Genomic DNA, 12,437 nt, shown 5'->3' on the forward strand with positions numbered 1-12,437 from the left:
CAACCGAGAAAGTTAGTTCAAACCCCCATTGTTGCTGATTCAGATGAACTTTTCTGATGCATGCATATGCATGTTGCTGAAAACAAGCTTATTTCCTTAAAGGTGAGCTTCACAGAACTCGATCTTCTCCATCTTATCTTCAATCTTGCCCAGATAGTTTCTTAGATGGTCACTGATATTTGTTTGCATTTGCAGATTTTTCAATAGAAGAAGAAAGAGATCAGATAGAAGAGATAAGTGATGATCCAATAGTGCAAGGTGTGATTCTGTCTGAGATTTCAAGTTTGAGCTTCAACTTAATTAGGACTGCAGATTTAGTGCAGCAAATTGAAGTTGATTTGTTTGTTAATTATTGGACTACGACTTAGCTACTCTACTGTATCCAGAGGTAAGAACTGTCTCTTTTTCGGGTTTTTTAAAATTATTTTAGACTGATTTAGAAGTACAATTTAAAAATAGACTTTCCACATCTGATTAAAAAAAAGAACATAGTTCTTGCGTAGTGACTGAGATAGGAAATTATCTCTTTCTGTATCAGTTCAGTTCCATATCTGATTGGAGAAATATATAACCGGATTAAGAATACGATAAAAGTTGTAGCATGATGAAGCACTTTCTAGGCATAACAGATCCTTAAAGCCACTTTTTCTATCGATGATATAACTAATATACGAAAAAGTCACTTTTTTGATTAGACGAGGCTATAGTTATTATATATTCCATGGTTTTACCAACAAAAAAAAGAGTTAATTAATCTGTAAATCCTTATAGTTTCAATCAATTTTGAATCAAGTCCCTATATTTTTTTTCTTTTTATCAAGTCCTTATACTTTTATCTATTTTTAATTACGTCCTTGTGTTTATTTTTCTTTTAATTAAGTCCTTGTAATTTTACTAAATTTTTAATCAGGTCCATGTAGTTTTAATTTTTATTTATTAATTAAATATAAGCTTAATTAAATAGATTAATACTGAAATATAAAATATTAATAATTAAATTAAATTAATAATTATATAATAAAAAAGTAATAGAATTAATTAATCCAGGAAAAAATTTTAGAACAATTAATTTTTTTTGCTGAAAAAATAAAATCATTATAATAACTCAATATCTTTATAATATTATTGTTTATAAACTAATATTAAATAATATATACTATTTTATGTTTATAGCATAGTACTATTAGAATTTATAAAATAAAGAATAAAAAATTCAGGGACTTAAAAATAAGATGAATGTATAAGGACTTGATAAAAAGAAAAATAATGTAAGGACCTAATTAAAAACAGTGGAAGTATAAGGGTCTGATAAAAAGAAAAAAAAATAAAGAGTTGATTCAAAATTGGTTGAAACTACAAGGACCTGTGAATTAATTATCTCAAAAAAAAAAACATATAATTAAGTAGGAGGCCAGAAGCCAACTAATGCCTGTCATTTTGCTTAAGCACGAGATTGTATGTTTGTTTAAGCATGAGATTCCATGTTTGATCCTCTATAGGTGTGACGGGTGTGTGAATTTCTTCTAGCGAATGAAGGATGACACAAAAAAAATAAAAAAAAATAAATGTTCATAATTTTAAGAAAAAATTATATATAATATGTAAAAATATTTATATTTTAAATACCTTTACATATGCTTTTATATGATTATGGTTTGAAAAACATTTGGGATAACTCTTAAAATTATGCATAAAATTTAAATCAAAATATCTACCTTAAAAAATTAGGAAAAAATTGGGGAAAAGTCTCCTAGTAAAACTTTTTTTTAAGTGAGAATGACTAAATCAAAGTATTCCCATCGTGCATGCAAAATTTACATAGAAATCATCCTTTTCACCAATAAAATTTTCAATGGAGAACTTTTTCCTATTTTTCTCAGAAAAATTTGCGTTTGACTTAGTTATATATATTTTGTGTGTGTGTGTGTTTTTATATTTAAAAAGTTGTATATATGTTTGAAAAACTTAAAGTAGTCCTAATTAAAATGATACACAAACTAAATACTAAAAGAGTATAATACAAATCATTCTATTTTTATTAATTAATGAAGACTACAGAATTACTATAAATCAGTAAAAAATATTTTAATAACTTATATTATTTATTTCTACTTAAATATATTAGCTATATATAATAAAGACCCATTCCCGCCATCATCATCATCATCATTATTGTTTTTTTTTTTTTTGGAGGACCCCCTTAACTATAAGATGTGTCCGCCATGGAAAACAAAAGCAAAAGCTCAAACTTGAGATTAGCCATTTAAACTCTGCCACAGGCATATGTACGAGCTACATGACAAATGCAACCCCAAAGCATTTCATTTTTCATCACAGCAATATAACTTAGGCCAAAAAAGTTGGAAAAACGCAAAGCACAAATAGCTACAAGACAAACGTAATCACGAGATCGGTGCAAGGTAGTAAACGATGGACAGTTCATTAGGTTTGTTGGCATAAATATACAAAACCCAGAAATATTTATGTTCTGCAACTACAAAACAAAACTTCATCGACTTCACAGGGCAGAGTTTGAGCAGAGCTAAGCTTCACCTTAATTCTGTCGAACTGTGATAGTAGACCAGCACCCACGAAGGAAGTCTGGTAACGATGAAAAGCGTTTTTGTATTAGTGAGTGATTTTGTTGTGGTTGTTGTTAGTTTGTATTATGTGCACGATAAAGGAATATGCCGGAATGTTGCTGTAGAAGGGAGTTCGAAATGTGGTTTTTGGGCCAATATAGAGTTAGACATCAGATTTGGCATATTGGTGGAGGAATATAGAAACTCGACATATATTTAGTAAACAGTATGTGTGATTTGGCTAAGTGCATTTGATTCATTCATTTGCCCCTTTTTTCTTCATAGCGACATTATTGGTACTTGGCAGGCGTTTTCAGGACAAAAACCTCAGCAAAGCCAACCTTGCACACGAAAAATGTCTTCTTGGAATTCAGTCCCACTTCATGTGTCGTACGAAGTTTTGGGTTGGCTCACCTTTTGTTGCTGGTCTATCAGTTTTTACCCACAAGTTATCATGAATTATCGCAGGAAAAGGTTAATTTCAACAAAATATATCAACTTGCTTGCTTCATTTATTATCTTCATCTCACAAACACAATGCTCAGTCATGCTTTTACTACCTTTTTTTTTTTTTCCACCATTCTAATTTGCCTCACCTTTGTGGTTCTTGGATTTCAGTGTTGTTGGATTGAACTTTGATTTTGTGCTGTTGAATCTCACTAAGCACTCATCCTATCTGTTCTACAATGCATCTCTGTACTTCAGCCCAACTGTTCAGAAGCAATACAGAAATAAATTTGGTCAAAAAGAGGTTATTTCCTTGTGCAATCAGCTTATATATAAATACAAACTCAAAGCTTATAGTTTGCTATTTAAAACCATTTTAATTTTCGTTTGTTTTTCAGATGATACCTGTAGCAGCAAATGATGTTGCTTTCTCATCTCATGCTGTTCTGCTCACTGCAATTTCCTTGTTCCAGATTGCTATCTATGATGTATCATACTCTTTTTTCCACTGAGCTTTTTGTACTTTTTTTTTTCCTGTTGGAATTTCTTATTATAGTTTGTTACTGTAGCGTGGAAATCAAAAAGTGTCAAAAATAGCTTGGGCAATTGTGTCTGCTGCTTGGTTAGTTGCTGCAATATGCTTCTTCATAACTCTGTTCACACACCATTGGCTCTGGCTTCTCTATGTATTCAAGTATGTTGTGCTTTCTTAATTAAATCTTTCCCCCATTTCAGCTACCTTCTAACATCAGTTTTTAATTAACTTGTTGAAATCAATCATTTTGCAGTATCATTCAAGTTTGTATGACATGCGTAAAATATATTCCCCAGGTCAGGATTTATTCCATTTTGTATTCTTCTCTTAAACGAAATTTGTATTGCAAGGATCATGTTTGTAAAACCTAATGCTAAAAATCATATTTGCATTGTACTCTGCCCTTGCTAGTTTGCATTCCTTTTTTCCCCCTTGCGTACCAAAGTGCTTCTATTAGTTAGCCAAATAATTTGATAACATTCTACTGGATGAAGGCTGTGATGAACTACAGGAGAAAAAGTACAACAGGCTGGAGCATTGGTAACATTCTACTGGATTTTTCTGGAAGTGTTGGAAACTATACACAAATGGTTATGCAATCAATAGATCAAGGTTTGTATTGAAATCTCCTTTAGCTGTAAGTGTATGGATTTTTCCAAGTGTATATCATCACAATGACAAGATTTCAAATCTCAGGTTCTCTGACAAACTTCTATGGGAATATAGGAAAACTGTTGTTATCTCTGGTATGGATCATTCTCTCACCCTAACTTATATATATAGAATATGATAATGAATTGTTAATAGTGATGTAATTTGCAATTGCAGGTTTCTGTATTCTTTGACATTCTGTTCATAATCCAGCATTATGTGTTATATCGGCACAAAAAAGGCCCAAACTCAAAGGCCCCTCTGGAAGCTGAGGTAGCCAAATCTGCTACTGATAGACCAGTGGCACAGAATGTTTAAGATTTTGTGGTGGTTCATAAGTTCAGAATGGTTTGTATGTTGTAATAAATTTGTTTTAATAATTAAGGGATTATTCCTTTGGAATACTTTGTATGTCTCACACGAGATCACCAAAGTGATTGACCAAGGTAAAAGGTAAACCATTTTAATAAAGGTTACCAAAAAAAAAAAAAGTAATAAAACAGAAGAAAAGCTGGTATAATTAATACCCAGCAGAATCCTTGGAATGCATGAAAGCAATATACCAACAGCTCCCAAAAATGAGGTTTCTAAACAATGCACATCAGATGATATAGTATCAAGAAAGAAGAAATTTGGTCTTATTCACCAGAAGTTCCAAGTAACTTATTAATACTCTTCCAGTATGGCACATACATAGTTAATACTAGGGCTACAACTCCGTGATCTATGGTTTTCAGATGAAAAGTTTAAAAAACTTTCTCATGGAACCTGAAGGATCGCTGAATAACAGGAAAATGCCGACAAGTGTTGACAAAAATTATGATTTAAAAGAGGAAGACAAACATGCCTGTTTCTATAGTTTTACTCATTCAATAATTCAGGCAATCAGATGAGGAATATTGGCCAGCGAAGCCTGAACCTTCTCCTGTGAAAATGAGAGGTCAACCATATCACCTTGCAAATACTTCTCATAAGCTGGCAGGTCAAAATGGCCATGTCCACACATTGCTGTCAGAATGACCTTGGCCTCTCCAGTCTCTCTACAGCGAAGAGCTTCCCTAATAGTTGCCGCGATAGCATGAGTAGGTTCAGGAGCTGGTATCAACCCTTCAGACCTGGCAAACTGTATTGCACCTGCAACAAAATAACAAGTCACCCTTTCTAAGTCCTTCCATAGTTACTTGCTTCTATTTTCATTCGAGTAACAGAAAACAATATTTTGGTCCCTCGATCAATAAAATACTGCCAGTGTTATCCTTCCATCCTATCACTAATCAAAATTTAACATCAAACCTAACAAATTGCTGACATAACGCAAGGCAGTACCATACAATGCAAGTCATAAATGTCCAAGCCAGCAATCCATTAAGTTTAGCATCACTTGTGTTATTATCATAATTTGATAGACTACATTAAAATAAATGATCCGGGAAGTACGAAATTGAAATTGCATTTATCAATCAAGAATCAAAATACGGTTTTCATTGAAAAACCAAGGCTAGGTAGCAGTTAATCTTTCAAATAGTGGCAATTACAATTACCATGAAAGCACTCAGTCTGTGGAATTGCAATTGCTTCCATAAATCCCAACTCATAAATATGCGACAGCAATGGAGCCATTCCATGGTAGCGCAAACCCCCTACAGAAAAGCAAAACTACAGATTAGGGCAAGGACAAAAGTATGAACTGACTAATCTGAGCTAAAATCTCTCATAATAACAAATTTTTACCGGCATGAATTGGATCAGGAACAAAGTCATGTCCAAGTGTGTGCATTTTCATCAACGGAGTCATCCCTGCTGTATCTCCATAATCATATGCATATACTCCTTTTGTTAAAGAAGGACAAGCTGCAGGTTCAACTGCTCTTATAGTAGGGTTAATTTTCTCATTGAGTTTCTCTCGAATGAACGGAAAACTAAGCCCAGCAAAGTTGGAGCCACCACCAGTGCATCCTATGATGACATCGGGGGTTTCTCCAATAGCTTCCATTTGTTGAAGGCATTCTTCTCCAATAACAGTTTGGTGTAGTAAAACATGATTGAGCACACTTCCCAGGCAGTACTTGGTATCGGCATTTTTAGCTGCAACCTCTACAGCTTCTGATATTGCTATTCCTAAACTTCCAGGGCTTGATGGATCCTTTTCAAGGATTCTTTGCCCTGCCTCGGTGACTGCAGATGGAGATGGGTGTACTTTTGCACCCCAAGTTTGCATCATCAATCTTCGATATGGTTTCTGATCAAAAGATGCACGAACTTGCCACACCTGTAATTGTTCATAACAGTTTCTGAGCTTAAACAAAATCATGTGCATTTTTTTTTTTTAAAAAAAAATTAGTATTTTACATTCACACCACCAACTTTTTTGCTTGTCTTGATGGATCAAGGATTTAAAAGATAATGTTGACGGCTTAGTAGCGTGGACAAGTGAGGTTTGTTTTCAATATTTTGGTTTTGAAGTTTTTTTTTTTTTTTTAACCTGAAGTTTCAAAGGTCTTTGTACATTGATGAAGATGAGAGGCTAGTGCAAGTTGGGCATGGAGAGGGAAGAGTAATTCACTCTAAAAAGTATTTATAGACATTTTTGTAACAGTTTAAACTTGTAAGTGGGGATAATTCTTGATATGGTATAATAGCTTTCATGACCCAGTGATTTATAGTTCTGTTGATGCCAAATATTCTTAGTTAAAATTAAGTTTTTGGTCTACCAAAAAAAATTGGGAAAAGATGATGGGGTCATCACGTGGAAAGCATGTTAGAGATCATAATAAGGGAAAATTGCAATAAAGTCCTACCCAAGAGAATTAAATACAAAAAAATCTCTTGGAATCATTAAATTATTAAGTCCTAAGGACCTCATTGCAATAAATTTTATTTGTTTTAATTACCAAATTGTCCTTATCTTTTTTTAAAAGTATGTATTGACAACTGAAAATGCAATCGTTAACAACTTAAGGTGTAATGATTAACAACTATCACGGCAAGTATTGATAACAGATTTTCTCAGCACATTACAAAAATATAATACATGACTTGTCAATACTTGCCATGATAGTTGTTAATCATTACACCTTAAGTTGTTAACGACTGCATTTCAATTGTCAATGCATATTTTTTTTTTAAAAAAAGGGGCAATTTGGTCAATAAACAAATGAAATTTATTGCAATGAGGCCCCTTGGGACTTCAAATTAGTTTGATAATTTCAAAAAACCTTTTTGTATTTAGTTCCCTTGGGTGAGATCTTATTGCAATTTTCCCTTATAATAAAACCATTTATGGACCATCATATATCAGTTAATGTTTGAGTTGACACGGTTCTTGACAAAAAGCATAGAGTCACTTAAATGGAACTGTGACTATGTTGAATGTTAACAAGAGTTGTAATCAAAGAATCAGAGATTCATTCTAGTTTCCTAGTTTAGACACACTAGAAATTTGTAGAAGTACTAGTAGGATGTTCATAACATGAGATTTTGTTATTGAACAAGTCCTACGGTCATGTGGAATAGGTTATTCATCAATATAGTGTTCCTACCTCACAGCCAAGTCCAAATATGCTACATGCAAAGGCTAATGCACTTCCCCACTGTCCAGCACCAGTTTCAGTCACAACATTCTTGATGCCTTCTTGAACATTATACCAGGCTTGTGGAACAGCAGAGTTGGGTTTGTGTGATCCTGCCGGGCTTACACCCTCATACTTGTAGTAAATTCTGGCAGGTGTATCGAGAAGCTTCTCCAGCCTCTTGGCTCTAAGTTCAACCAAGAATTATAAGATCAACTGACCACAGTTTTAGAAACAAATTTTCAGATAAAAATAACAGTCAATCGAACCTAATAAGAGGGGTTGGTCGCCAAAGACTGTAAACATCTCGAACTTCATCTGGTATATTGATGAATCTGTCACTAGTCACCTCTTGTTTGATCAGTTCATCAGGAAAAAGAGCAGACAAGTCTTCTGGCTTAACTGGTTCATAAGTCTTAGGATGCAATGGCGGAGGAGGTTTAACAGGAAGATCTGCAATTAGATTGTACCACTGATGGGGAATTTTAATTGATTTGTCAACGTCCGAAGTTGCTATTACTCTGCTGGCATTTGGTCTTACATGCACTGGCTTTACACCCAAGGCAAGATGCTGAGGCCACTGGCCATTTACTGAAGGTAGCAAGTAACAAGACGATGTGATAACGAAGCCATACTACTAAGTTGGGGAAGGTAAAATCACAGTCAACCAGAAAAACAAAACACAATGCCAATTCAATCAAAACATGTAACAATTAGGCCTCATTTTTTAACATATCCTCAAGAGTTCAGAAGTAATATAAACATGATTTGAAGAACGACCATTATGCACTACCATTGGTGGTGGAATATGGGATGAGAAATAATTATGGTTTAATTTAGTTCAAGGATACTTGAGATTTATTTGGATTTATCAGTATTTTAGCATTTTCATTATTAGAATTAATTGTTATTATCGTTGTTATTTTCATTTTTATTATTATTTTCCTATAAGTAGCTTTAGGGTTTCATGCTGATGGCCAACTTGAGAATAGGTATTGAATACATTGCAGTTATCAATTTTCTCTCTTGGCTTCCTTCTCAGTTTCGCTTTTTCTCTCTGGATTCTTCCTTTCTCTCCCTTGTTTCACATCAATTTGGTACCTCAACACCCTCATGTTTCTTCCCTTTGAATAATTCAGACTACAGCTATTTCTCCATTGTAGTGTGTAGTATGGGTTCTATAAGCATGTAAAGGAATATTGTTTATATTACTTTTTATGTACTATCAAACTTAAGAACACTACCCGCTCTTTATGATAAATCTTATTACAAAGTCCTAGTTGGCGTTTTCAAACTTCTTTTTAATGCCCACTATTACCGACACTTCAATCTTAAAAATTTCCCATTTGAAAGAAAACCTTTACAATTTGCTGCTGCTTAGTGGCTTGCATTTTTTCTGTAGAGGCAGAAGACTAAGAAACGATAAATTCCCAAGCAAGATATCCAACTACACGAGTGACAAAATCTGTACCAGCTCAGAAGACCCCAAAAGATTAGTGAATACATTTTCAAGTTAACTTTGTCACCATGGAAGCTTTTGAAAATGGAAATGAATTGTTCAAGGGAAGTCAGTCACTCTGACACTTTAACGTAGCTTGTCTCCATTGCCATGGCTTGAATTTCTTTGCTACATTCAAGTTTCATAAGAGGGCCGTCTTCAATGAAAGGAACTAGATGAGTGTATGATTGCAGTGAAGTTTCACCCTGAAAATTCTCTTCCATACCAGAGAATCGTTGGTGGAAGAGAGAAGAGAGGAGGTCAAACCTGTCTCTTTATCTCTAGGATCCGTGGGGAGAAAATCTCCAACTTTATTTTGGGGGGGGGGGGAATACTATAAAGCTTTCTGCTAGTAAACTCGAAAGTTGCTCATAACTCATAAATTACAATATTCTTCGTAAACTTCATGGTTTTCTTCACGATTTCAAGCTGTTCATAAAGCCTCACACTTTGACAGTGCAATCCTTTTATCTTTGCCATTTTATGAAAAAGCTTCATATTTGTCAGAGGTAATCAATCACTGCATTTTCCAGCCCTTCAATTTCTAGAACTGATTGTTCTTTCATAGTACTCAAACAACGTCAATTTACCGCATCACAGCAAAACAGAGATAACAGATCTAGAACAAGCCAAGAATATGAAGATAATACAAACAAAAAGAAAATTCAATTGAAAGGAAAAAGAAACAAGAAGTACCTTTAGCGTGGAAGCAAGGTGCAGTGTTAGACAGATTAGCCAAGAAGACACAGTGACTGACCATTTTCGTTGGTCAATGAAATTTTTGTGAGAATATGGGGACAAAATTTTTTCCCGACAAGCAGTTTTCGAAGGACGCGGGAGGAGTGGAGGTGGTGCTGGCAGGGGCAGCTATTGACCATTGAGAAAGCAAGGGAAAATCGAAAATGACCCCACATGACAGACATGTGAGAAAAATGACAATAAAAAGTTAAAAACTTATCAACCTAATTTTACACCTATTTAGAACAGCAGTTTATAAATTATTTTTTAATAGTGATTTACAGTACGAGATAAGTATATAAGAAAAATTTTATCTTGATTTATATAAATGTACTTATAAGAGATTTTTACCGCTCTACCCAAACAGGATCAAGTTTATAGCTCAAAATGTTGTATTGTTGTTTTTCTAACGTAACAACACACTTTAATATTATTTTTCACTTATATACAGCAGCTAGTTTTATTTATTACTTAGGCTACTACATAATGTATTATAAATAAAATTAAAATGATAGAGGCACGGAAAAATAACATGAACATTAGATCTTAATAATATATCATGATGTTGAACGCTATTTATATAACTCAAAAAACTACTCCGCTCTTAGCAGTTGTGAAGTTAGATTTTATCATAAATATAAGTCCTGAATCTACTATTTCAGTTCTTAATATAAGACATATTAACTAATTTAATGAGATTAAAAAAGTTAGGTAAATTAATTAAGGGAGAATTGCAATTAGGTCCTACTCAAGGGAATTAAATACAAAAAGGTCCCTTGAAATCATGAAATTATTTTGAAATCCCAAGGAACCTTTTTGCAATAAATTTTATTTGTTTAATTACCAAATTACCTTTTTTTTTTTTAAGATTTGTATTGACAACTGAAAGAGCAGTGGTTGACAACTCAGGGTGCAAGGATTGACAACTATCGCGACTGGTTTTGACACACATTTTCTCAGCATATCACACCGTAAGTCGTCAAACCAGTCGCGATAGTTGTCAATCCTTGCACCCTGAGTTGTCAACCACTGCTCTTTCAGTTGTCAATGTAAATTAAAAAAAAAAAGAAGGGTAATTTGGTAAGTAAATAAATAAAATTTAATGCAAAATTTTTTTTGGGAGTTTAAAATAATTTCATGATTTTAAAGGACTTTTTTGTATTTAATTTCCTTAAGTGGGACCTAATTGCCATTTTTCCATTAATTAATTGTAAGAAATATGATATGTTTTTTTTAAAACACCATAATTTATATCATGATGCTGAATGCTACTTTATATAACTCAAAAACTACTCCGGTCTTTAATATAAAAGTAAGTTGTTGAGTTAGATTTGATTTTAAATATAAGTCTTGAATTTACTCGTCCAATCATTAATATAAGACCTATTAACTAATTTGATTATATTAAAAAAATTAGATAAGTTAGTTAATTGTAAGAAATATGACATGTTTTTTTTAAATACCATAAATTATTTATCTTAATATCCTCCCTCCTCTCCTACTTAATTTTGGTTGAGAGAATATCAATAGGAATAATTTAGAAAAAATTAAAAAATATGATAAATAGATTTTACATTTAGAATCAAGATCAACTCAACAATAAGGTCTTATATTAAGAACCAGAGGAGTACCTTATATCCTAATTTATGATTTTTCTCAAAATATTCCTATTTATGATGGGAAATTTTTACCAAGGGATAGTTTCCATATACAAAATTAAATAGGATAATTTAGATAAGTTAAAATATATTTATTATAAATAATCAATTTAACTAGTTTTCTTAATAATTTTAAATTAGTTATTTAGCTCTTCAATTCATACAATATGAATTTACGGAACTATAAAAGAATGATCCAATTTTTTATTTTTGGCCGGCGGAAAGAACCAATTTTTTAAAAAAAAATGAAAAAGGATAAAAATGATTTTACATTATCATCCGTTAACACATCACTCAATTATAGTCTAAAAGTTTAAATAAGTCCTGAAAACTTAGTTCTAAGTCTTATTATGTTGGTTAATTTTTCAGCTAGTTGAACTCCATTCTCATTGAATTAAACTTTCACAATTTATAATTGTAACTTTTGCATTTTTAATTAGGACCATACTTAGGACAAATTCTTTATATTCATTGTGTCAAGTTTTTCAATCACATATGGTCATGTATCCTATTTCTAAAATATTAGCATTTAATAGCATTTAATTATAAATTCACATAAAAAATGATATAATGGAGAAAATTCCATATTTATCTCTTAATTAAAACAATCCATTTAAAAAGACAAGTGTGAAGGACCTGTCTTGAAAACATGTACGAAAGGCATTTATGAAATAAATAAATATATGTACACTCATTATCATCCAATCTTTAATATAAGAGTTAGTTAACTAATTTAAGTAAATTAAAAAATATTAAATT

General features: G+C 32.5%; 2 protein-coding genes across 2 annotated transcripts; one reads left to right on the forward strand and one right to left on the reverse strand.

Annotated features, from left to right (window-relative positions):
• Nucleotides 1–4,619, forward strand: LOC114730911 (cystinosin homolog). The gene is made up of 10 exons (XM_028918019.1): nt 1–102; nt 196–388; nt 2,890–3,056; nt 3,201–3,333; nt 3,428–3,517; nt 3,599–3,723; nt 3,818–3,860; nt 4,059–4,176; nt 4,261–4,310; nt 4,393–4,619. Exons 3-10 carry the CDS (start codon nt 2,938–2,940, stop codon nt 4,531–4,533), a joined length of 819 nt encoding a protein of 272 aa, XP_028773852.1. The 5' UTR covers nt 1–102; nt 196–388; nt 2,890–2,937; the 3' UTR covers nt 4,534–4,619.
• Nucleotides 4,620–5,073: 454 nt separating this feature from the next.
• On the reverse strand, nt 5,074–10,115 carry LOC114730910 (tryptophan synthase beta chain 2). The gene is made up of 6 exons (XM_028918018.1): nt 9,979–10,115; nt 8,054–8,375; nt 7,755–7,971; nt 5,947–6,484; nt 5,757–5,855; nt 5,074–5,349 (listed from the first exon to the last, which is right to left on the reverse strand). The coding sequence occupies exons 1-6, from the start codon at nt 10,040–10,042 to the stop codon at nt 5,093–5,095; spliced, it is 1,497 nt and encodes a 498-aa protein (XP_028773851.1). The 5' UTR covers nt 10,043–10,115; the 3' UTR covers nt 5,074–5,092.
• Nucleotides 10,116–12,437: the final 2,322 nt, after the last annotated feature.

The sequence above is a fragment of the Neltuma alba genome, unplaced genomic scaffold, assembly GCF_004799145.2.
Source record: "Neltuma alba isolate B1F8T4 unplaced genomic scaffold, ASM479914v2 tig00012782_pilon, whole genome shotgun sequence".
Lineage (NCBI taxonomy): Eukaryota > Viridiplantae > Streptophyta > Magnoliopsida > Fabales > Fabaceae > Neltuma > Neltuma alba.

Coding starts and splice junctions, on each gene's coding strand:
- LOC114730910 (XM_028918018.1), bottom strand. CDS start 10,042: ATGGTCAGTCACTGTGTCTTCTTGGCTAATCTGTCTAACACTGCACCT. Junction 7,972..8,053: donor CGACCAACCCCTCTTATTAG/GTTCGATTGACT, acceptor GGTTGAACTTAG/AGCCAAGAGGCTGGAGAAGC. Junction 6,485..7,754: donor TATTTGGACTTGGCTGTGAG/GTAGGAACACTA, acceptor GAACAATTACAG/GTGTGGCAAGTTCGTGCATC.
- LOC114730911 (XM_028918019.1), top strand. CDS start 2,938: ATGTCTTCTTGGAATTCAGTCCCACTTCATGTGTCGTACGAAGTTTTG. Junction 3,057..3,200: donor ATGAATTATCGCAGGAAAAG/GTTAATTTCAAC, acceptor CTTGGATTTCAG/TGTTGTTGGATTGAACTTTG. Junction 3,334..3,427: donor ATAAATTTGGTCAAAAAGAG/GTTATTTCCTTG, acceptor TTTGTTTTTCAG/ATGATACCTGTAGCAGCAAA.